We start from the raw sequence: 22074 nt of genomic DNA on the forward strand, positions 1-22074 counted from the left end.
TCAGCACCTGGTGGACCAAAGCTGACCCAGTCACTTGAGAAATAAACACGAGGACAGAGAAAAGAAAAAGAAAATCTGCTTTTTCCGAGTTGTCTTTTTGTGCAGTTTTCAAAAAGACAGCCTTGGATGGAGTTTTAATATCATCCTTAACCCTCGCACAGTTTCTCTTTTCCTGTCAGTTTCTATGAATAACAACATGCACTCTCTCCCTCACAAACACACACTTATGCACACAGAGTCACTGTAGTTAACCATCAACGGGACAATTGTGTGCACTCAGACGGCTGTAAGAGAGAAGATGGTCTCTCAAGGTCAATATTAGCCCATTATGGTGTTATATCAAACCCTTTCAACGTGCTTTGTGTGTGTGTTTGTGTGTCTGTGGCTGTGTTCACTAACGTCTACCTCTGCAGTCCCTGCTTGAATTTTAAACCTTAAAATCTAAGGTATTTTTGAAATAAGGGCAGAGTCACTGTGGCTCAAGGACACGTGATGAATTACCTGATAATACTCTAAATAAATTATTTTCTGGTCTCGGTTTTGGATAATGTCAGAAAGAAAAACAACACTAATGTTGTCATCTCATGCACACAGCCTCACGCACCTGCTGCCTGCCTTTTATGTGGAGCAGTCAATCAGAAGAAAGGTGGTCTCGAGAGAGGCGCAAAGGAGCTTAACAACTGATTGTACCAATATAAGACAAACCGTTGTAGAATAAAAGAATAAAAATTTACACCTAAAAAAAAAAGGTTTCATTTATTCCATTTAAACAAATACAGAATGATTAAAAATCCTCAATTTAAACATTTATCCAAACATCAAATGCTTATAAAACAATTAAATATGTAACACCTTTAAGTACAGGATTTACAGCAAAAATGTATCTTTTGATAATGTTTCATAAAAGCACTTAAGTTTGATTAAAACACGAGTTTGAACTTAAACACAAAGTTTGAATACGTTTCAGACTTTAGTGGTGGTAATGCTTGTGGGATAGTTGACCACTACTGCCAGTTAGTTGTCTGTTTCCCCCCCACTGTCTCAGCTCCAACATCCTCCTTACCCCCTGTGTTGCAGTAGAAGGCACTTTGGTTTGGAGGATGTCCGAAGGAGCCCCATGACTGATGGAAGGGTAAGACAGTGGTGGGCTCCCTTTGATTTGAGTCACTGCCATCAATACTGGCGATCGCATGAGAGTCTGGAGGAGCAATGCTGCTATAAGATACAACCGTGCTGGGATCTAGGACGCTAGCGTTGCTGGGAACGCCGGGGTTGTTATTGGTCACAGAATTGTGGACGCTGTCTACAATACTGTTGCTGCTCGTTCCGGCAAAATCAGAGGAGGTAAATGCTGGAGCCGGAGCTTGGGCTGGGAGCAGATTACTAGCTGGGGTGGGCATGAGGTTGGTGGGACGACTGAGGGCCAGACGCTGGGTGAGGAGCTGGTGCTGCAGCCGCCTGTCGGTCCAGTCCTCCTGAGGCTGGCGATGGATCTTCATGTGAGCGTTACGGGACTTGATTTTGTAGAACATTCTGGAGCAAACAAGGAGGGGAGGGAACGACAAATTTAAAAGAATGCTTGACAATGAAAACCATCTGTTTGTTTGCCCTGATGCCAAACACAGAAAAAATTTTGTTGCAAGCTTCCTTTCTTGTGACTGGTGCTACTTACTTGCCACACAACTTGCAGGGGAAGAAGCTAGCCAATGGGGTCACAGGAACAGCCCCCTCCAGAGCAAACTGTTTGTCCACTGGCTGACAGATGGGCGTCACCTAAAGTAACAGGAGCACTTAAGAGTTAGCATTCTCTGACTTGTGAGCTCCATTCATGTGACGCATTTAATGTTAGACGACACGAATAGTCCAAATACCCTGTATCCTATTAGCTTCTAATCTATAATATCATGAGAACAGACAAACCACCACAGGAACTAACAACGGGGAGAAAGAAAGCTGGACATGGGGCATTGAAATGCAAAAGAAATAAACAGAACATGTTGACAAAAGGGGGAAAAAATGCAATTTTAAGTTCCTTGCGGCTTCTTTTAATGTTTCTTACACTTTTCTGCTGATCCAGCTCTCCATCTCGTCGCTCGTCCTCCTCCTTTTGTTTCTTCTGCTTGTCCTGCAGCTTTTTGCTCAGGTAGTAAAACTCGACACATTGACACACTGTCTTAGTCCTCACCTGAAACACACGCATACATACCAATCTCGATTTATTGCCACATAACATATATCTTACACCGTGACACAGGAATATAAAACCAGTCTATGCTTCTGCTGTAAATATGGCTAAAAAGACCCTATGAACTGACGTGTGTCAGGAAGCAAAGAATCACCTGACACAATCAGATATTTCTTTCAGACTTTTCGTGTGCAAACTGCTGCTCTTGTGAATCGAGTTGCAACATGTACTTGGCTCGCTGATGGCTCAGGCGGTGAAGCCACTGCCTTTTGTGTATGAACAGCAAGGTCAGTAATTTGATCCTTGAAGTGCCAAAATGCCCTTTGGGGAAGACGATGCAGTCCAGTAATATGCATGGTGAAACACCAAAAACTGAACAGGTATAGGCAAGAAGAAGAAGAAAATTGCATCTGAGGAACATACTGTTTCACCCTGAAGTAACCACCCAGCAGATTACTTGTGGTGCTGATGTTCTGTTTTTCATTCTATGCGCTGATTTGACCCACAAATAGTTATTTTTATCTCAGTAAACTGCTGGCTGATTATGTGACCGTGATTATGGTGCCGTGAGTCATCGTGTTGCACAAACAACAACCGTTTGTTGTGTTTTACCATTTTCTGTATGAGTGAAAAGTCTTTTCCATAAGTCCCGAGAGCGTCACTGAAGAGAGTCTTTTCAGTATCTGTCCAAAGATCACAGCCTACACACAACAAGAGAGTGGGAAGGGACAAAAGGTGCATGAGAAATCAAAGGAAATGCTACAGGGTCACAGTAACATATTAAGCAATGCTACCACATGTAGTAACTTGACAGTGAAAGACAAATAGATGAACAGTAAGTCTGCAGTCTGTCTCTGTGAACAGTACTGCCTGCATTTAGAGTATTAAAGCTTTTTTTTACAGGAACACATGGGTACTACCATGCAAAACAATGTCCATTCTGTACTTTACATGGTTCTTAGTGGATTTAAAAGCACCAGGCAAGGAGGAGGGGCTGTGGTATGTGATTGAGGTCGATAGAGAGAAGTCTGAGCTGCTACAATGCCTTCATTGTACACACAGTGAGAATTGTTCTGCCTTTGCTGTCTCACATTGCTTAGTGTTTCAGAGAAACACAAGAAGTAAATGCCTCTGATCACAACATATTTTAGCTAGTTTTGCTTCACCGCTTTTTGCCGTTACCTTGTTATTTAGATAGTTAGTTAGAAAAACTGTATCCCATCTGAACACAGACCCATGTCCAGATCATGTGACTTCTTTTAATCTTCTGCTATAGATGGCTATAGACACATTAACCCCTCCAATCAAACCCCTACAAGTAATACCACTATTGGACTTTGCTGTTGCAAAGACAATTTTTGTTTCCCTCAGAGGCAAGCATTCACCAACAACAACATTTTTTTATATGCATAACAGCAAAACAATAATATTAATAATAATAATAGTAATTATCATCGTCGTCATCATCATCAAGTAAAAAGTTGGGTTGGAGTAGTGGTGGACAGAATAAAAACTCAACATGTCCATAGTTTTATGCCAGCATGATACTAACATATAATTTTCATAAAACCAAAAACTATTGTTTTTAATGTTACAAGTAGGTGTGCTTAGTCCATGTAAATGGTCTTTTTTTCTGAGAAACGACTGTTTTCTGGGTAACTAGACACTGTCAATCCAAAGAGTCATCTAAGCAGGTGAGTTAAACTGAGGTCAAAGGTTACCAGAGTAGTGGTAGTCTCCTGCTGGTGACGGCTGTGAGAACAACAGCATCTCCAGTGTTGCCTGCATAGGAGGGAGTGGCGGAAGATGGAGAGAACAAAAAATGAGGGATGCAACATTGCCAAGAAAGAAAAAAACAAAAAAGAAAAGGATAAAGAAAAGGAAGAAAGACTTCCTACCATTGTGTCTCCCTGGCAAGAGTGCAGACAGTGCAGAGCCAGCTCTGAGTTACTGCCTCCCCCTGGTAGGCAGCTGGAACTGCACATGGACAGCAGCTTCTCCACTGAGCATAAACACAGATAAACCCAGTAAATTTTAATCAGTTCAGTACCATTTTAGAGACACTTTATTATTTTGCTCACTTATATCAACTTGTTTTAAATTCAGCCCTGACATTTTAGCTTCCCTAAAATGTTGAAAGTCCTTGAATTCCACAAAATTTTAAAGTGCAGTCACTGTCCTGAGCTGGACTGTATTTTTGTGTGCTGCTTACCTTGACCTGGTAAGTCACCAGTTTCTTCTTTCTTGTCCAATGGTTTCCAGAGTAACTGCTCCTTAAGGGACTCTTCGTCTGGTGACCGCAGCCCTGACCGTTTGCCATCGGCTAAGCATGGAGGAAGATTAGCCTGGAAATCTGGACCCACATTGACAAATCTGGAAGCAGGGGAACAAAAAAAGAAACAAACGGAGCGCAAATATGAAAACAGACATAAAAGACAACAATATAAACTTTAAAGTACCTAAATATATATCCGTTGATGTGTTAATGCTTTCTCATTAACAAAACATCTGTAGCTCTGATTCTCTATAACTATTATCCTAGCCAGCAGTACAGTAACAACTGTTGCATTACTGCCACTACTCTTCTGATATTTAGCACTTTACTTACGGAAACACGCTGCACTCCTCTTCGCCCTCATCTCCACACGCTGTTCCTTCCTCTCTGTGATGGAGACCTGAAATGGAGGAGAAGAGCCCAGTTCCTCTGCGGGCAGGATTGAGGAGCGGATAAGGAGTGTAACAAACCCTCTTCAGTCCTCTGCAGGAGCGAAGCAGGCTGGGGAAAGGCTTTCCAGTGTAGACTGGCTTGTCTTGTTGCTTTGAGAACAAAAGGAAAAAAATGAGACTGATATCCTTGATGATCTAAGGCACGATAATCTAACATTTTGGGGCGAGACTTTAGAAACATCTGCACAGTGGTCCAAGTGTAAGAGCTGACGGGATCAGAGATACTTCTGTGCTACAAATACAGAGAAAAGGCCAACATTATGCAGAATGATCATGTGTGTTCTCATGTACGCCGAGACAAATATGAAGCGTGCCCGAGCAACAGCCTACTCTAACTTAAAGCGAACAACAGGCCTATCACCATTTCCATGTCTGTCTCATTTACACAGTTTATCTACTCAACATGTCTAAAAATAAAAACCCAGACTAAAGCTGTGGTTTTAGAAGCAGTAATGCAGTTGGAGCTAACGTAATTTCTTGACAAAGAAGCATTTAGGCATCCGCCCACTTTGACTGCGACGCCTCTCCAGCTGTAGCGAGTCTCGCCTGCCTCCTCGCTAACTGATCTCCCGAGTTTGGGCCATGGAAGAGGAACGGTGAGAAAATGTGTCAATTAAAACACAGCAGCATGCTACGGCTTATATTTTTATTACATATGTTTTCTTTTAGTTTCACATCTTCAATGAGACATGAAGTCTGCGTCTGTACTACTTCTGTAATGGATAGGTAATTTTGTGCCTCAATACTCTAACATAGAGAACAATAACAAGGCTCAAAATTGATCTTGTAAAATTTTGCATGCAAAGATGTTCTCAAGTATGATTTAGCAACATATATAAAATTATATATTCTAATGTAGGTTATCCATCATCTGAGGTTTTATTTTTTATGCAATCCTACAACCTGAGAACCTGATTAGTCTTAATGCAGACCAAAGCTGGACCTCACAGTCCTGGATATGTGAAGACAAAGCTGATATTGCTTTTGTTGTCTGAAACCCAGCAAACTGAACAATTTCCCTGAGTATCAATGCATATGTTTAAAACGTCTCTAATTATTTCACGTGCTGGTAAGTGTGCTATACCTGCAGATTTGACTGGTTTAGACTGGCGGGTCCATTCCTTACTTTCTGGGTGAGAACATGAGGAGACGTCTTTTCTGATGTCTCGTGATGTTCCCCAGACGGATGATGAGGATGAGAGGGAAGATGGAACGAGGAATTGGGGGATGGACCACTGGAGGAGCATAGAGCTCTGGATTGGTGAAGGGATGAACGATGGGAAGAGGGCGTAAGCAGGGTTGATTCAGGAGACTGAAGAATGTCGCGTGCGGCTAAAAAAACATAATCGGGAGGAAGAAATTAGTAAAGGGAGTGTAGTGAGTGTGCACGCAAATAATGAGGCTGCCAGGGCATTATTATTTACTGATTTGTCTGACTGTCTAATTCCAAGGCAAGCAGACACAGACAAACAAAATCATCAAAACGTCATTAATATCTGTGCACCAACAAAAGTCACTAAAGTCAACACTAAAGTCTCTCTGTTACGCAGAAACACAACGATCAAGTTTCAAGAAAAACCCGCATTTAAACTCTGCTCATTTTTGACGAGCTTGTTTTCAAATGTATGTATGAAATGCATCTATTACGAATGGTTCTGGTTGTGAAAATGTGAAAAGTGAAACCCTGATTTGCATAAGGGAAATGGGAAACTTAACACGCACACCTACAAAAACCCACATGTCCCGTAAATTTACATGTGGGCATTAACCTGTGGTTTTTGATAAGTGGGGAAAATAAAGGTAATTAAAGGGGACACAACATGGGAAGAAGGTAAAAAAAACCAAAATCGCTGTTTACTTAGACTTTTCTTTGTGTTTCTATAAATACACCACCTTCCACAACACAAGTCTGAACATAATATGAAGCCAGATTAAAAGTTGGTCTTTGTTTGTTCATTTCATTGTCATATTAGACTCAAACGTATTGACTAAGGGGATTTTGTTTATCTTTTTATTGATTAGTAAATCAGTACTACAGTAATACTGTCAGCAGCCTGCCAGTTCTTGGGAAAAGGATGCTTTATAAAACAGGCTGTGAATGTGTACACTTTATTTTAAATAGAAACCTTACAGACTTGAATACAAGTGGAAAATTAATTTAAAGTAAATTCTCCTAAAAATTCAGTCAGTTCTACTCTCCTTTAAATATATGTGCTGTAAAATTTCATATTAGTGTAAAACTAGTATTTAAAGACAAAGCTAAGAGCAGTTTTGTTGCTAAAACTGTATGTTTATATATGCAAATTAGACACAATCTCATTTAATATGCATTAATTTGCATAAATATCCAAAAGCACAAATGTTAAAAAATGAATAACTAAATGTGTATTTGATATTTTATTTTAGTCTGAAAGTTAAAGAAGTGAAATAAAACAAAATCTTAAAAATTGACCTCTACAGGGGAAAAAACCTGATTCTTTTTTCTCAAACAGTCAAATAAATAAACTATAATAAAAATCCCCCTCTTACCCTGCGGATGGTCTTTATCCTTCAAGCTTGAAATGTATTCTTCTGGATTCTTACTTCATTATTTCATTAAAAAAACAAACAAACAAAAGCTATACAATACCTGTCATGTTGCCATAGTCGTCACCATGGGAGGCTCTTACGTTGCATTCAATGTTGCCGGGGTCACCAGATGACTGTGGAAAGCTGTGCGACAGCAGTGGAAGCTTCCATATCATCCCAGAGGAGTGGACAGAAGGTGCGGATGAGATGCGGGAGGCAAAAAACTGGAGCATACCAAGTGATTCTCCCTGAGAGACTGAATGTCCGGTGCCCCCGTATCCACTGGGCGAGTCCATTTTGGAGGGCGAGTGGGGTGGAGGAGGTAAAGGTGTGGGAGGAGGGCTAAGAACAGAAGGCATGAAGTGAGAGGACGTGGGAGGAGAGGGGAAAGATGGAAGAGAGGAGGGGTGAGCAGGGGAAGAAGAAGAAGAGGAAGAGGGAGGCAGATAGGAGTCTGAGTCAAAAGCACAGCTTTGCCTTGACTTGACCAGTCCTGGGGTTTCGCCTCTCCCTACTCCAAATTCCCAGATTTGTCCAGAGGGATCTCCACCGGGTATCACAGGAAATCTTCTCTTTCGCTGGGAGAGAAAGGCCTCAGAGAAGGAATCCAGTTTCTGAGTGTATGTCCTGCTGTTGATGCCGATAAGCGACCTCTGCGGGAGGGCCCCTGAGGCCAGCGCGTGGTTGACCGCTGATGCTCTCCACCTTGCCTCTCCCTGACTTGAGGGAGAGACATTAAGCCAATGTCCCTCAGCCTCTGCTGGCTGAAACTGAACCTCACCTGAGCCACAGTTGGGCCCATAATTGTCGTCTCTCCCTAAATAATTATCACTTGTTCTTGCGTCCATCATACAATAATCTACACTGCTGTCATTAAAGCTGACTGTACCAGTTCTGTTGCAAGACGCAGTTTGTTTAGGAAAGTGGCTAACGTTACCCTCCCTGTTGTAAACCACAGTGTCACTTTTAGCCTCACTCTTTACGTGAGCATAATTATTATAGGGTGCTCTGACTCTACGCCTCGCTCCGTCCTCACTCGGACAGTTTATCGTGTAAAAAACATCATTTGTGTTACTGTAACAATCACCTTTCCCATCTGTGGTGCTTTCACAACTATCCTTATCCTCCCAAGCTTCCTTTTTGCCATACCAAGAGTCGTCAAAATGACTGCCTAAGGCACCGTCTCCATCAAGGTGGCCAAAACTAGCATCTCCATCCAAACTGCTGGCACTCGTGCTTAGGAACACTCTGTCCCCCCCAGTGCTCGACTTCCTCGTCACAGAGGAGGCGTTTGATGTCAGGAACGAAGCAGTGGATTCTTCCCCTCTACACTCGTACTGCTCCAGAGGATCCTGGCCAGGCTGAGATGACAGATATCCCGCTTCAGAGCCTTGACAGTTGGCAAAGGTGAGAGAAAACGATGGACGGTGGCGGTGGTGGTTGAGGTTGGAGAAAGACTGGGTGGACGATGAACGATCCTCCATAATGGGCCTCTGGATTTTGCTAGAGTGCCTGAAGGTAACAAAAACAGAGCTTAAGTATAAAAACATAAATTTGATAAACAAGTATCCAATTAGCCGTCTGTGCAAAGTAGATGAGTTGTGTGGTGATAACTAACCTATAGGAAAGATCAGTTATGCCATGTATTGTTATGCTTTCTATCTTTGCCGACATCAAAATCTGAGCTAGCTAAAAACCACATGTGTTCTTGTTACAATCAAAACAACCAAGCAAGCAGCACTAACATAGCTCGGTCATTCAAACAGGCCTACAGACTCACACATGCATCAACTTACTAACCACAGCATCAAGCTAGCAACATGTTATTTAACTTTATTTTTAAATGGCCCGATGATTTCTTACTCTACTGTTTCTAAAACAAAGCATCACGAATCAGCCAACGGTAGTCTCACGCCGTGACACAAACTGCTGCAGTTCTTAACTATTAGAGACGTCTTTTAAATTTCCATTTTCATTTTTCTAATCATTCACATTCCTGTTGAGCATTTACACTAACACAGTTTTGCACCTTATTTAATCAGATCATCAATGAGATAGTAAATGTCCGCAACGTAGTCTAAAGAAAAATGCACGAACGCTGCACGAAAACCAGAGAAGTGACTGAAGAGAAAGGCATTTTCCTACCAGTCGGTGCTCTGTTGAAAAGAAATATTAATACGCTCCTTCAGTTTCATGACAGTCACTTCTCTTTCTGATACTGTGATTGACATTATACTGTTCAAGTACAGATATTTACATTGCATTAAATCTTTAAGTCTTCATTGGTTTTTCTTCTTTCTTTCTTGAAACCACACTCTGCTCTAAATAGGACACTGAGTGAGTCAGACAGAGAAAGAACCAAGTAAGATGAGATGAAGCGACAAATACACTGTATACGTATTGAGGTTTTTTTTCTTTTCTTTTTTTTTTTTTACCAGTCTTTGGCGCTTAATTTCCTTTTCACAGAAGTTTGTCTTCTGTTGTTCATTTTTTCGGATTCTTATTGTTCTTCTTACTGCTGTCATCATTCGTTCTGCCTCTCCACCGTCTCGACTGCTCGTCTAATTATTTCCCCTTTCAGATTTTCGACCTCTCACACAGTCCTTCCTACTACCTCTCTCTCTCTCTCCCCTTACTGTGCATCCTTTGACAGTACACACACACATTAACACATGCACGCACACAGTCTGTCGCACTTGAAGCAAAATGGACAGCTCTTATAGTCTTTTTCACAGCGATACACTCATTTACCGACTTACTTACTCACTGAAAACAGATGTACACACACGCACTCGCGCACACACTCTGCCTTTCACACTCACACACACTTGCAGGTGTCAAAGAGGACCAGCGGGGTAGTGATGTTGCCTCGCTGCCTTTTCGTCGTCGTGGTAACCACATCCTGAGGAAACAAACGCTGACGGATCTCCCTCCTTTCAGCTATCTTTATCTCTCTGCCCCCCTCCTCCATCTCTCTGTGTCTCTTTCCGCCTCTTCGCCTGGCCTTATCTCTTTGTTTCTCTTTTCTCACTGAGCGCCCAACTTTGTTGTCTCTCATGCCGTCTTTCTTCTTTCGCCTCCTTTTTTTTAATCTCTGCCTCTTCTTTTCTTTCTGTCCCTTCATTTGTTGTCAGCTTTTTAGTTTATGCTGGATTTTTTGAGGTGGGAGGTGTGTTCAAAAGCAGTTCATCACAGACTCTGGAGTAATAACAGTTTTTAATCTTATATACATATAGCTATAGGTTTGCTACATGGGCTGCATTTCTACAGCTCAGTAACCAACTCTGACCATGTAACAAGCGCTAAAAGTACTTGTGTGTTTCTTTCCGGTACACATGGTGTGGTTCAGTATATATGGATGTACATGCATTGTCTAGCTACAGCACACTTTATGTGTGTGTGTGTGCGTGTGATATAGAAGGAGTGCGTGTGCAGAGGCGGTAGCATACATGTTTACCAGATCAAGATTCTCCGCCTGAGTCAGCTGACAGGAAGTGAAAAAGAATGAAACAGGAAGGAAGACGGCGACAAACGATGAGGTTCAGGGAACCCTCTAAACACTGCAGCCCCACCCACTTACCCACCCACTCACCAGCCACACACACACACACACACACACACATAGTATGCACCTTTAACTGCTAATCTGTCATTTTCTGCCTTTGTTATGTCATGTAGTCACCTTAAAAGACCAACTCACGACCTCAGACACAACCACCGGCAGGTCCACAATTCTGTGAGCTGCAACGTTTGCCACAAACACGCACACACACACGGTCATATTAACACACACGAGACCATGAGGGACTCGAGTCCTTAAATATATTACAGTGAATTTAAAATGAGCCTTCTGCGTCACCGCCAAGGATCTAAATATACTATGTGGCTAACTGACTGGTAGTGCTAAGGTATAAAATGCTTTGTGGTTGGTGTAAAAAACATAAGGGTTGGAAGTATGAGCAGTTAAAAACAACAAGACAAAAAAGTAGTGAACTAAGGATTTGTAAGTGATCCAGGTGAAGCGAATCTATATATGGGATATATTTACACATGTAGTGTAAGTATATAAGATCTGTACAGTGTATACAGTCAGCAGTCACATGTATATAAAATTACATACAGCTCATAAAACTGGAACCAGCTGTACACATATAACCTGTGCCAATGTGCTCTCTTACTTTAAATATCTGTGTAAACATTAAACTCATGCATATTTTTCAGGTGCATGAGTTTCTTTCTACATATTAAATCAACAAAAACGAAGTTGAACAAACTGAGCATTATCAAAGTATCCTAGACAGTTAAGTTGGGATGCCTGTTTGATTAATAGCCACACTAGCCGGGACATTTACTGTCCAACTGCTCACATTTGGAAATATTTCAAGTCCAGTCCTTAGAGAGGTGGGTGACTTTGTAATAAATGAAGAATTGTTATAAGTACTGCATGATCCAGTAATCCAGCAACAATCATAATCAGTATCTGAGTGTGTAGGTGGTCATGTTAATGCTGAGGTCACTTGTACAGTGCGATTACACACTGGAAACCTCAGTATTAACATGCATAATAGATAATGCAGTAACTACTCAACTGTCTGACAGATCAACCTCAACATTAGCATATATGTTAAATGCCCATATTTTATTTCTATAAATTACAAGGTCTTCTTTCAAGGCTTCGTGGTGGCCGGAGTGAAACATTTCATCAGATTTTAAACACTCGATTTTAAATACGACACACGCTGTCTGTTTCTGTAACAGTGCTGAGAGATTGCTGTCCCTATTTTTTTTAATCTTTTATCTTTTTTAATGTTTGTCTTTGACGCCTTTCAAATACCAAAAGACCAAATGCAGTACAGTGAACTGGTAACTGGCACGGAGAGTCTTCTCCTCCAGAGTTTACTAAACTTCTGCAGTTTCTTAAGTTGTAAAGATGAACTTGAATCACCACAGTGGGTTTCTGAGGCGCTTTAGCTCTAACCTAACATTACTACTTTGATGATCATGCCAACATAAAATTATAGCTGTATGGAATCATGTATTTCAATACTAAAAAGGGCAGTAAACTAAAAGCTTTATTATTACTGTTATTATTACAATTTAAAATTGTTCTTCACCTCACTAACGTATTACGTTCAGGGCTTAAAAACCTCATCTGCTCTAAAGACTCTTTAATTACAGAGATTTCTTATGTTGTGTCTGAATCTGATGCAAACGAGTGATTGCATAAATAAATTCACCTTGAAAAAACAGCCGAATTTAAAAAAAAGTGTGAATGAAAGAATGTGAAAGGATAAAAGGGGAGTGCGGAGGAGGATGTACGGGGGAGACGTTTCTCTAGTTTTCTCTTGAATTCACCCTGAAAACCTGCGGGAGCAGAGGAGGGGGAAAGAGTCGAGCACTTCTGGACTTTTTTTTCTCGTGTTTTCTCTCCGAGTCGTATCTCTGTCTGTCTTCCGTCACTTATAAAAAAAAGAGCGATGACTAGCGGGAAGAGAGGAACGTAATGGATTAGAGAACTTGAAACAAACACGAAGCAGACAATTTCACTAAAAAAATGCCGTTTGAACAGTGCCACTAACCTTGTCGATCTTCTGTCCTACTACGACAAAATCTAACATCGCCTAAAAAGTCATACAGTGTATATAATGAAACTGCTACCAAACTGCTCAGCATACAACTAGCAGGTGAGACAGATTGTTTTTCAAAACAGGAACGCGTTCCTTTATTAAAGTATATAATAAGATGCGCAGAGAGCGTCTCCAGAAGATATTTTCTCTACAGAAAGTGTAAGTCGAGAGCTTCCCTTTCATTAACAATTTAGAAACACACCGCATCTACAACAATGTCAAACCTACATTAGACTTTTATAACAAAAAGCTGAAGTGTTGACAGAAAGTTGTTATAGTATTAGTTGCACACTTAAGAACCAGCGCAGTGACAATCTAGCTTTGGGGTCTTAACCATTGATTTATATGTGCAACTATGTTTATTCTCACAATACGAACGCAGAAACACCAGACGTCTACAGCTTTGGTTGAAATGTAAAGCGAGTGGAAGGAAAGTTCTAAAACCACTACACTGAAAACTGATGTATTTCATGCAAAAACCTCTAAGGCTGGAAATATAGCATATTTTCCTCTTCGTGCGTTAGTCATTCCCCAAACTAGGGGAAAAAAAGAAGCTTATTACTTAAAAACAAGATCACAGGGCAGAAGAGAAAATGTTCAGAGACCCCGCTGCGTGCAAATGTACTCGAGGTGCTACAGACCTCTTTCATGTAAAATTTGTGATTCTTCGTCTTCTTCACAAGTTAACGACTTAAAAGAAAGCGCAAAAGGTTTTAGCCTAGTATAAAAGTGACAAGTTATTTTCATTTAAAAATGTTTAAATTAAAATATTTTTTATAAATGGAGAGCTATAATAAACCAACACTGTCTAAAACTGTTGAGAAATCTCCCATTATAATGTTTCGGCCTTTCAGAAGCTGCAGAAGTCGTGTTTGAATATGATGAAAGATTTTTCAAAACGTCGAGTTTTCTGCTGCATGATGTTTTATGTACACAGGTGCAGACAAACGGCAATGTTACGGTCATGCTCGCTGAAGGCCGAGCTGGTGAATAGATATTTAAATGTGGAGCTTTAATATGATCCAAATAATATAATCATTTAAAGTCTTATCCCCACGCATGGATATTGGATAAAATCTCCAATAAGAAGCTATTTAGTAACACAAGCTGCAACTTCTGTTAACACCTTGGCTTTCTGGGCCAGTAATCAGTGGTATTTACTACTTTTGCTACACAAGTCCTCAGTATTCTCGAGTTGAACTAAATCCAGCTTGAGCAAGGAGCTCAGCTGCATACCTGTAAAGTTTAGTAACTTCATTTTGCACTGCTGTGACGCTATATTGTTGAGAAAATATCAATATCAAGATGCACAGACACCTGCGAAAGTACTCACAAGCGGCTTTGTGGTAGTTCCTGTTACAGACGATGTCTCCGGGTCTACATGACACACACACAGAGTCACCGGGTAAAAAAATGAGACCAGCTACACTATCATAGCAGGTAACAATCATGACTCAAACCTATTTAGCACACAGCTGCAAAGCTCTCCGTTTTAAATTACATCCATTTGCACGAAGGTCACAGGGGTCAACTGATGCTGTAGCAGAAGAATCGACGCAATGCAGAACATACAAGAATTTATCCCCTTAACTTCTAACTTAAGTAGTGAAATCAAATGGTTTCACAGTCGCAGACGGTGTTTCTTGACAGGCTTGGATTAACTGTGGATTGCATGTCTCATCATAGCCATCTTACATCATCAAATAACCTGCTTACCTATCATAGCCAATCAAAATAATAAAGTCTGAATACAGTTGTGCAAGGAAACGACCTGATTCACAAGCCTTGTTATTCCTGCTAAGTACATGGCATTTAAAATCAAATACCTAAAGTGAAATAAGGAATCTTTAGTTTTGTTCTTGGATATTCGAGTCTCACACTGCTGGTTTCACAAGCCTAACCGTGACAACTCCACAGCTGTGTGGGAAATTTCATTAAAAGTCAAAGACCTTTGATCGATGAAGCCTCTACAGCTCCATCAAGATTTGGGTCAGAGAGATCGACGCGTCATCGGCCAATGGATGCTCCGTAGGTAAGTATTCAATTTCTAACCTCTCTTAATGTTGTCGCCCTTTAACGTGAACTTGTCAGCCGGTTTGTAAGCTTTCAGGTGCAGTAGAGACCGATTTGTTACAGCTATAGGTAGGCAGGCCAAAAAGCATAAATTCAAATGTGGACCAAATCAAAATTTGCAATAGGCCAGATCTAGACCGTAAGCCATAGTCTTCACATATGCACATTTAAAAAAAAAATTTTTTTTAATTTAAGTTTTTTATTTTTATATGTGCAGCTTTACAAATGTACTGTCAATTTTATAAAAGCTGGAATCTGTGGATAGTTGATTCTCTGGAAAATCTGGAAAACCAGTAACGCTGAAGTCGCACAACAACCGCTGAAAATGTGACGGTCAAGTAGGGACACTATCCAAATTATTATTATTTTTCTTCTTTCTTCTCAAATGTACCCCCCAGCCGAACATTGCTGTTGACCGTGCAGACTGCAGGACACGGGACGACCCATCAACAGCTGTAAATTCACCAGAGCTATTCTCAAATCGGAGCTATTAGATACCGCACGGGTTTTGCAGCTGAATGTCCGATCGTTCAACGCAGGCGGAACATTTTCGAATTCTCTAGAAAAGTTTGTGTGTGAAAACGGCTTCAGTTTCCTAATCGCAGGTAATAGCGAGAGCTGAAACACTAAACCAAAAAGAAAGACAAAACTGACACTTTTACATCGGCTAACCAAACCCGTGCATTACCAGTGACTCAACATTAATCTTACTGAACCCCCACAAAGAAAATTGCAACTTTACCAAATCTGATGCGACTGAAATATATACCTTGGAGAAATGGGTGTAGGTTGCATTTTAATATCCAGTATAGCCTAGTTCCTATAAACTACCCTTCAGGATAGGGCGGAAAGCTGTCACAGAGCTCTGAAGATATCAAACTCATAATGGGCTTTGATTTGCAGTTCTAGAAATGCTTAACAAAATGTCCTTAATTTACCCTAAATATACTATTATTATTAAGATAACCTAGTATAACTAAGCTTTCATTAAAGAAAGTGGTACTATGTAACAATATTAAAAGATTTTTTTTTTTAAACAATCAGAATAAAACAAATTACACTGACATTATCATCAGTTTTCTATGTAATATATTACACTATAACTTAGTGGACAAAGAATTTTAAAACTTTTCTGTGACACAGTTAAGAGGAAACTAATTACAGCTCATAAGGATTTTTAAAAGGTGTTAAGAGTATCATGTCATCCACTACTTAAAAAGGTGCCCTTATGTACTAAAGGATATGAGTGCAACCACACAGTACCTCCGATGAGAAGAACTGTAGATGATTATCAGCTAGGCCACTGGAAACTGGTCACAAACAGTGGTTAGGCAGTAACTGGTGCATTCATATTAGATAGCATCAACTATAAGAGAGTAAAAGCACCTTGTGCTCTACCTATGTTCTCTCTGCTGCTAATTGTATTGATGTTTCTTTGTTCTTAAATGATAAATTTATTTGTTTGTTATTCTCATTGTGCACCTCTTTAGCATTCCTAACACCTGTTTTACGCTACACAGTGACTTTGATGTCTTTATGAATACAATAGCACCCAAGAAACAACAGCAGAGCAAAAAACACAGCTCTAAATGAGAGAGAAATATTTGGGCGCCCAGAATCTTTCACGTCTTATTCTTTTGTTTTTTTACGAAATTAATGCAAAAATTGAGAATTTTTCGCGACAAATTGTAAGAAAATACTCAAGGTGAAAACAAGTCTCTCCAAATGGGCCACATTCACATTATTTTCTAGTATAAAAGAAAATAATGAATTGTAGTTTTCGCCACCTTTATCATAATTCCTGCAGCAGGAAATAAAGAAGAATGAATCTGGTAGCTGGACTGATACATACGTATTGTGTTTTCACCCATATAAATTCACATATCACATTATTCTGTGCCTTTAAGCGCTTTTTAACTATGAGTACTCGCAATCGCAGTTTAGGGTTCTGTATCTTGCAAATTTTAGCATTTGAACTGGAGAAGTCAGCGATTGACCCACAAAGCTTCTGATCAGCAGATGACCCTGCCCACCCTGAGTCACAGCAATTTACAAATACGTTACTTTGAACAAAGTACCAATCAGGATATGGAAATGTGAAAATGGGTGATGATTATCAGACTCCGTAAAGTCAACTTTTAGGGTGAAGTGCAAATCTTCCGTAGGCCAAGTTATCCTGCGAGGCAGACTGTAAGAGAGGCCACCGCAACAACTGAGAGGGAGATACAGGTTTCCATGGTTGAGAAGGGAGACACTGTACTTACAAAAACTGCCTTCCGGATGCTTCACCTGCCACAGCTTTATGGCAAAGTGAAAACCGCTGTCGAAAAAAACATCACATGGCAGGTAAGAACACGTGTGGGAAATAAAGTGAAAGAAAATTCAGTCACTGAACCAAATTTGGGCTTTTTGGTTGTTCAACTAAAATCTACGGCAGACGCACTAAAAACACGCAACACACTCCTACCCGGAGTTGTGCAGCAGCAGCGTGGTGCTTCAGGAAGGTGACTCTGCAGCAAGTATTGGAAAGCGTTTGATACTTGAAGGGGAAATCGACAAAGCAAAAAAACCCTACGCTCCCTGATTTAAAAAGTCAGTGTCAAGAGTAAGTGGAGGGCAGAGGCCAAGACTGAGCATATCTAAAATGTGCTGCAAGATTGAATGTCAGTGTTCACTCACAGGCCCGACATGAGCTCTTTTTGCAAAGCCGACTGGGGTAAGAATGCATCAAAATGCTTAAAGTTGACAGAGTACGATAAGACTTTAAAGTCTGCGACTTTATTGCATTTAAACACGGCGGCGGCGTATTCTTGCGCAATAATTTCGTCTTGTCTTTTACTTCACTCGGTAGCGTTGAATACCTACCGTGGCCTGAACTTATATGAACAAATGATAGCATTTTTCTGGAAATCCTCCTTGCCTTTTACACCTTATGTCTGTGGGTGAAAGTAGCATGAACTGCAGCTTCTTTGGCTTCCTCATCCTCTTCTAGAAAGAGTGTAAAAGGCCAGAGTAATGTTAATTAAGTCATTTAAAGATAATAACTTTACTTAATTGTGGTTTCTCAACTACGGGTTTTAAAGCCGAGCATTTAAAAAAGTTCTGTATATGTGTTTTTTAATCATTGCCACAGGCGCTGAAGCCTTACTTCCTAACTTTAAAAAAAACAACACAAAAGGCAGTTGTTGCCCCCGTTCTGTCTGCAGATGTCAAAGAAGGTCACAAAAGCGGAGGAAGACAAAAATAGCAACAACAAGGAAAACTCTTCATCTAAAGTTTGGTCCACCTCATTTAAATCAACTGGGAAACGATTAACATCGCCAAAATATTCTTAAAACAGAAAAGTACAGAATCCAAATCTTCCAACACCTCGATGTTAACGGCTTCAACAAATATCGTCGAAACATTAAAAGCTGACTAAGAGCCGTTTCACACCGTTATCCCACAATGCCACATTCAATAAATACTTCATAATACACGCAGCTGTTTGTCTGGCTAATACCTACACTACAACAACTTTATATGTAACTGGTCAGCGGTAAGCAGAGGCCCAGATTTCATCTTAACAATGTTCACAATGAACAAAGTCGAGCTTGTGGTTTTAAGCCTCTCTCTATAAGAGCATGTTTGGTGTAAACACCAACATGTTGTGGCTAACAACACCGAAATGCTACAAGTAATGTTGAGACTTAGCAGTGTGCAGTTTGTCACTTGAAAAATATAAAAAGAAACAAAATAAAAGAAGAAAATAATTTTCTAGTTACTTTTTCAGCTGCTCAAAACATTTAATGCACGCAGAACCTACCAGTCAGACTTTCAGGAGATTAAGTGGAAGCATAAAAGTGATGCTTTTATTAAAACAGTCCAAGTAATGTGAAAGGAGGAGACGCGCCTGCATATTTAGGTCATTACTCAAAGTTTAAGAGCTGTACAAACATGTTATGAATCACTTCTAATACTGACTTGCAACTTTTATAATGTATAAAATGCATATTCCTGCGAATATATATCTATTCTTCATGGATAAATGTTGTATGTTTGAATTTAGACTGAACTAGATTAGACATAATCTACAAATATCTAATTGTTTAAAAAAAAAAGAGAAAAAAAGTCCACCTTGAATTTAAATTTTGCTGAATTTAAATTAACTGGTAAATGATGATAGCTAAGACTGGACAGGACAGGTGTGTTTCATTTCTGTGCGAGTATGCTAACTGTGCTAATGCTGGGACCCAGGGTTTTACCGTTAAATCTTCTCTAAATGTATTCTGAAAAAAGTCCTGCCCCACAGTGCTTTGTTTAAAGAAACAAAAACACTGAAATTAGAACAAAAACCGTCTTTTTACCTGTTAAGTTGTCATCACGAGGAGAGCTGTCCCAGTGGCAGTGAAATGCATGTGTGTATGGTCTGCTGGTAGGTAGACATGTGTGTGAGAAAAGGGGTGGAGAGTGACATGGTGAGCGAGAGAGACGTAGTTTCACCAAAGATGATCGGCCTGTCGCTCTTTCAGTCTTTGATCAACCTTGTCATAACGCCACTGTGCGTGTATGTGTGTGTGTGTGTGTGTGTGTGTGTGTGCATGCATTTCTGTGTGTGTGTGTATTACGAGCTGTGTCATAGTGATGCTGGAAAGAAAAGAAAAAACACCCCGGCGTGTGGCTTTAACCTCACACACACACACACATACATATACATGCATACATATGCACACTTTCAGTTTGAGTGGGTGTTTTTTCTCCTCTCTCATCCCTCATTTTTTCTTATGGTCTTCTTTTGGTCTGTTTGTTTTTAAAGGGCCACACACCCAAACACACACACACACACACCCTACAACACAAGCAGGACCCCAGAGAAACCCAAATGCACTGAATAATCAGCTTTTAAATACTGCAGTCTGGTAGAGAGTCCAGGTCCGATCTGTGTATGGTCAAAGTATTTGCCATTAAAACAGAATATATGGTGTTTCTCTTGTTTTCTCAGACAAGGAAGTTAAAATCAGTGTTGGTGTGGGGTTCAGTTTAAGCGAAAGGGAAAGTTAAATACATTAGAGGAAACATGCTTGTTTGTTCTCTTGCCATCAGTTAACTGAGAAGATCACAACAACTCTCATACATTTATGATGAATGGGCCGTCTGCAGCCAGCAGTGAGTGAGTACGGGAACAGCTAGATCTTAGGGAACTAAATTCTACTTATTGGCGCCTCTAAAGCTAACAACTTAAATAAAAGTGCTTTAATAAATACACAAAATTGATTTGCAGGTGAAACATAGTAGTGCAATTATAGCCTGGCTAATAAACTTTAATGAAACTGTAACTTCTGTGAAACTGATTTGAAACAATTGAAGCCTGGAATCAGTAATGTTGTTCATAAATGGCAATTTAATTATGAACTTATTATGTAATTTTGCCTTATTACAAGCATTTTGAAAAAGTCGTTTTCTTTCTCGTCATTAATAGGATAAAATATCAGCTAAAAAAAAAACTAATAAAGCTTGGATTGACATTCAAAACCTGCCTAAATATGTTCATATCGCCATACGATAAATTAGATGATGTAGCATTTTAATTAGCTAAGGTGCTGCAAGCTAGTTTGTTACCTCGGCATTAAGTCAAGCTAGCATATTTTATTTATTTATTTATTTCGGACCTATTTGTTGTTTTTATTAAAGTTCTCTGTCACACAACAAAAAATTGCGAACACACATTTCTTTAAGAAGTTTTTACCAATTCCAAGAGAAATGTATATTTAGATATTTATTGACTTGAACGTACCTTGTTCGGGCTTCAAGGCCGCACAGTGGGGAACGGTGTTAGCAGGAGAGGTAGGGCTGGCATAAAATCTGACTCAGAGAAGGAAAAAGACAAGAAAGGGAAAGGATAAAAACCAGTGAATAGGAGAGAAACTCAGATTATTTGATAATGGAAAAAAAGAAATAAGGTTCTGTGTGAGCTTTGTTAGCTTAACAGAGATTTTTAATTTTTGTTTTAAGCTTAAGTTAACTTGAAGTTATTTAGCTTCTGGCTTTAGCTTCTGGCTTGCTGTAGAAATAGGTTTGGTGTCAGTGTTTTTATCTGTTAATCTAAATAAAGACAATGCACAACACACTTACCGGCCACTTCGTTATGTACAATTCCTCCTTAAAAAATAAATCTAATCAGTCACACCAAGTGCAGTTATGCCCGCAGACACGTTCAAGACACCTTCAAGCTGAGAAAAGTGATTTAATGACTTTAAACGTGATGTAGTTATTGGTGCAAGACAGGTTGATCTGAGTATTTCAGAAACTGCTGATGTACTGGGATTTTCCCACACAACCATCTCTATGGTTTACAGAGGATGCGCTAACAAAAGAGAAAATATCAATGAGCGGCACTTCTCTGGGTTGATGTCAGAGGTCAGAGGAGAATAGCCAAATTGCTTTGAGGTGACATGAAGATAACAATCCTTACAGAAGGGCATCTCTGGTCAAGCAGCACATAAAGCAAACGGGCTACAGCAGCGGAAGACCACACCACGTGACACTCCTGTAACTGGATCCAGTAGAGCATCTTTTGGTGACAAATCTGCAGCAACTGTGTGTTATTATCGCCCCAAATCTAAGAGGGAATTTTGCAGCACCCTTTTTAATCTGTGACATGAAGAATTAAAACAAGTCTGAAGGTAAATAGGCGTCCATCCCCTCCTACCGAACTCTACTACCTAATCAAATGGCTGGTGAGTGGATGTTTTTGTACTTTACTAAGCGTTATTTTTCACACACTGTATCTATAGCTACCATAAATAAATTAAGACTTCACTTCTCCAGGGTGAATAGTACCAAATATTTAGAAAGTGTTAACAAATGCATTAAACTATGTAACAAGTTTACTGTTCTAATAAAATCTTTGCTCCA

The 22074-nt window shown here is 40.0% G+C and overlaps 1 protein-coding gene across 3 annotated transcripts; it reads right to left on the bottom strand.

The window, feature by feature from the left end:
- Positions 1 to 765: 765 nt before the first annotated feature.
- On the bottom strand, positions 766 to 21484 carry LOC118455056 (uncharacterized). Of its 3 annotated transcripts, XM_087837659.1 has the most exons (12): positions 21292 to 21484; positions 20954 to 21021; positions 7542 to 8992; positions 5997 to 6244; positions 4794 to 5002; positions 4398 to 4558; positions 4084 to 4187; positions 3907 to 3967; positions 2798 to 2886; positions 2060 to 2185; positions 1673 to 1773; positions 766 to 1533 (listed from the first exon to the last, which is right to left on the bottom strand). In XM_087837659.1, exons 3-12 carry the CDS (start codon positions 8962 to 8964, stop codon positions 1005 to 1007), a joined length of 3051 nt encoding a protein of 1016 aa, XP_087693785.1. In that variant the 5' UTR covers positions 8965 to 8992; positions 20954 to 21021; positions 21292 to 21484; the 3' UTR covers positions 766 to 1004. The 3 variants fall into 3 exon arrangements, with proteins under 3 accessions (XP_087693785.1, XP_087693786.1, XP_087693784.1); XM_087837660.1 differs by lacking the exon at positions 21292 to 21484 and having other exon boundaries at positions 6039 to 6244; positions 20954 to 21204; XM_087837658.1 differs by lacking the exon at positions 21292 to 21484 and having other exon boundaries at positions 20954 to 21204.
- Between the last annotated feature and the right edge of the window lie 590 nt (positions 21485 to 22074).

This window comes from Neolamprologus brichardi, chromosome 3, assembly GCF_056152115.1.
Source record: "Neolamprologus brichardi isolate AB-2024 chromosome 3, ASM5615211v1, whole genome shotgun sequence".
NCBI lineage: Eukaryota > Metazoa > Chordata > Actinopteri > Cichliformes > Cichlidae > Neolamprologus > Neolamprologus brichardi.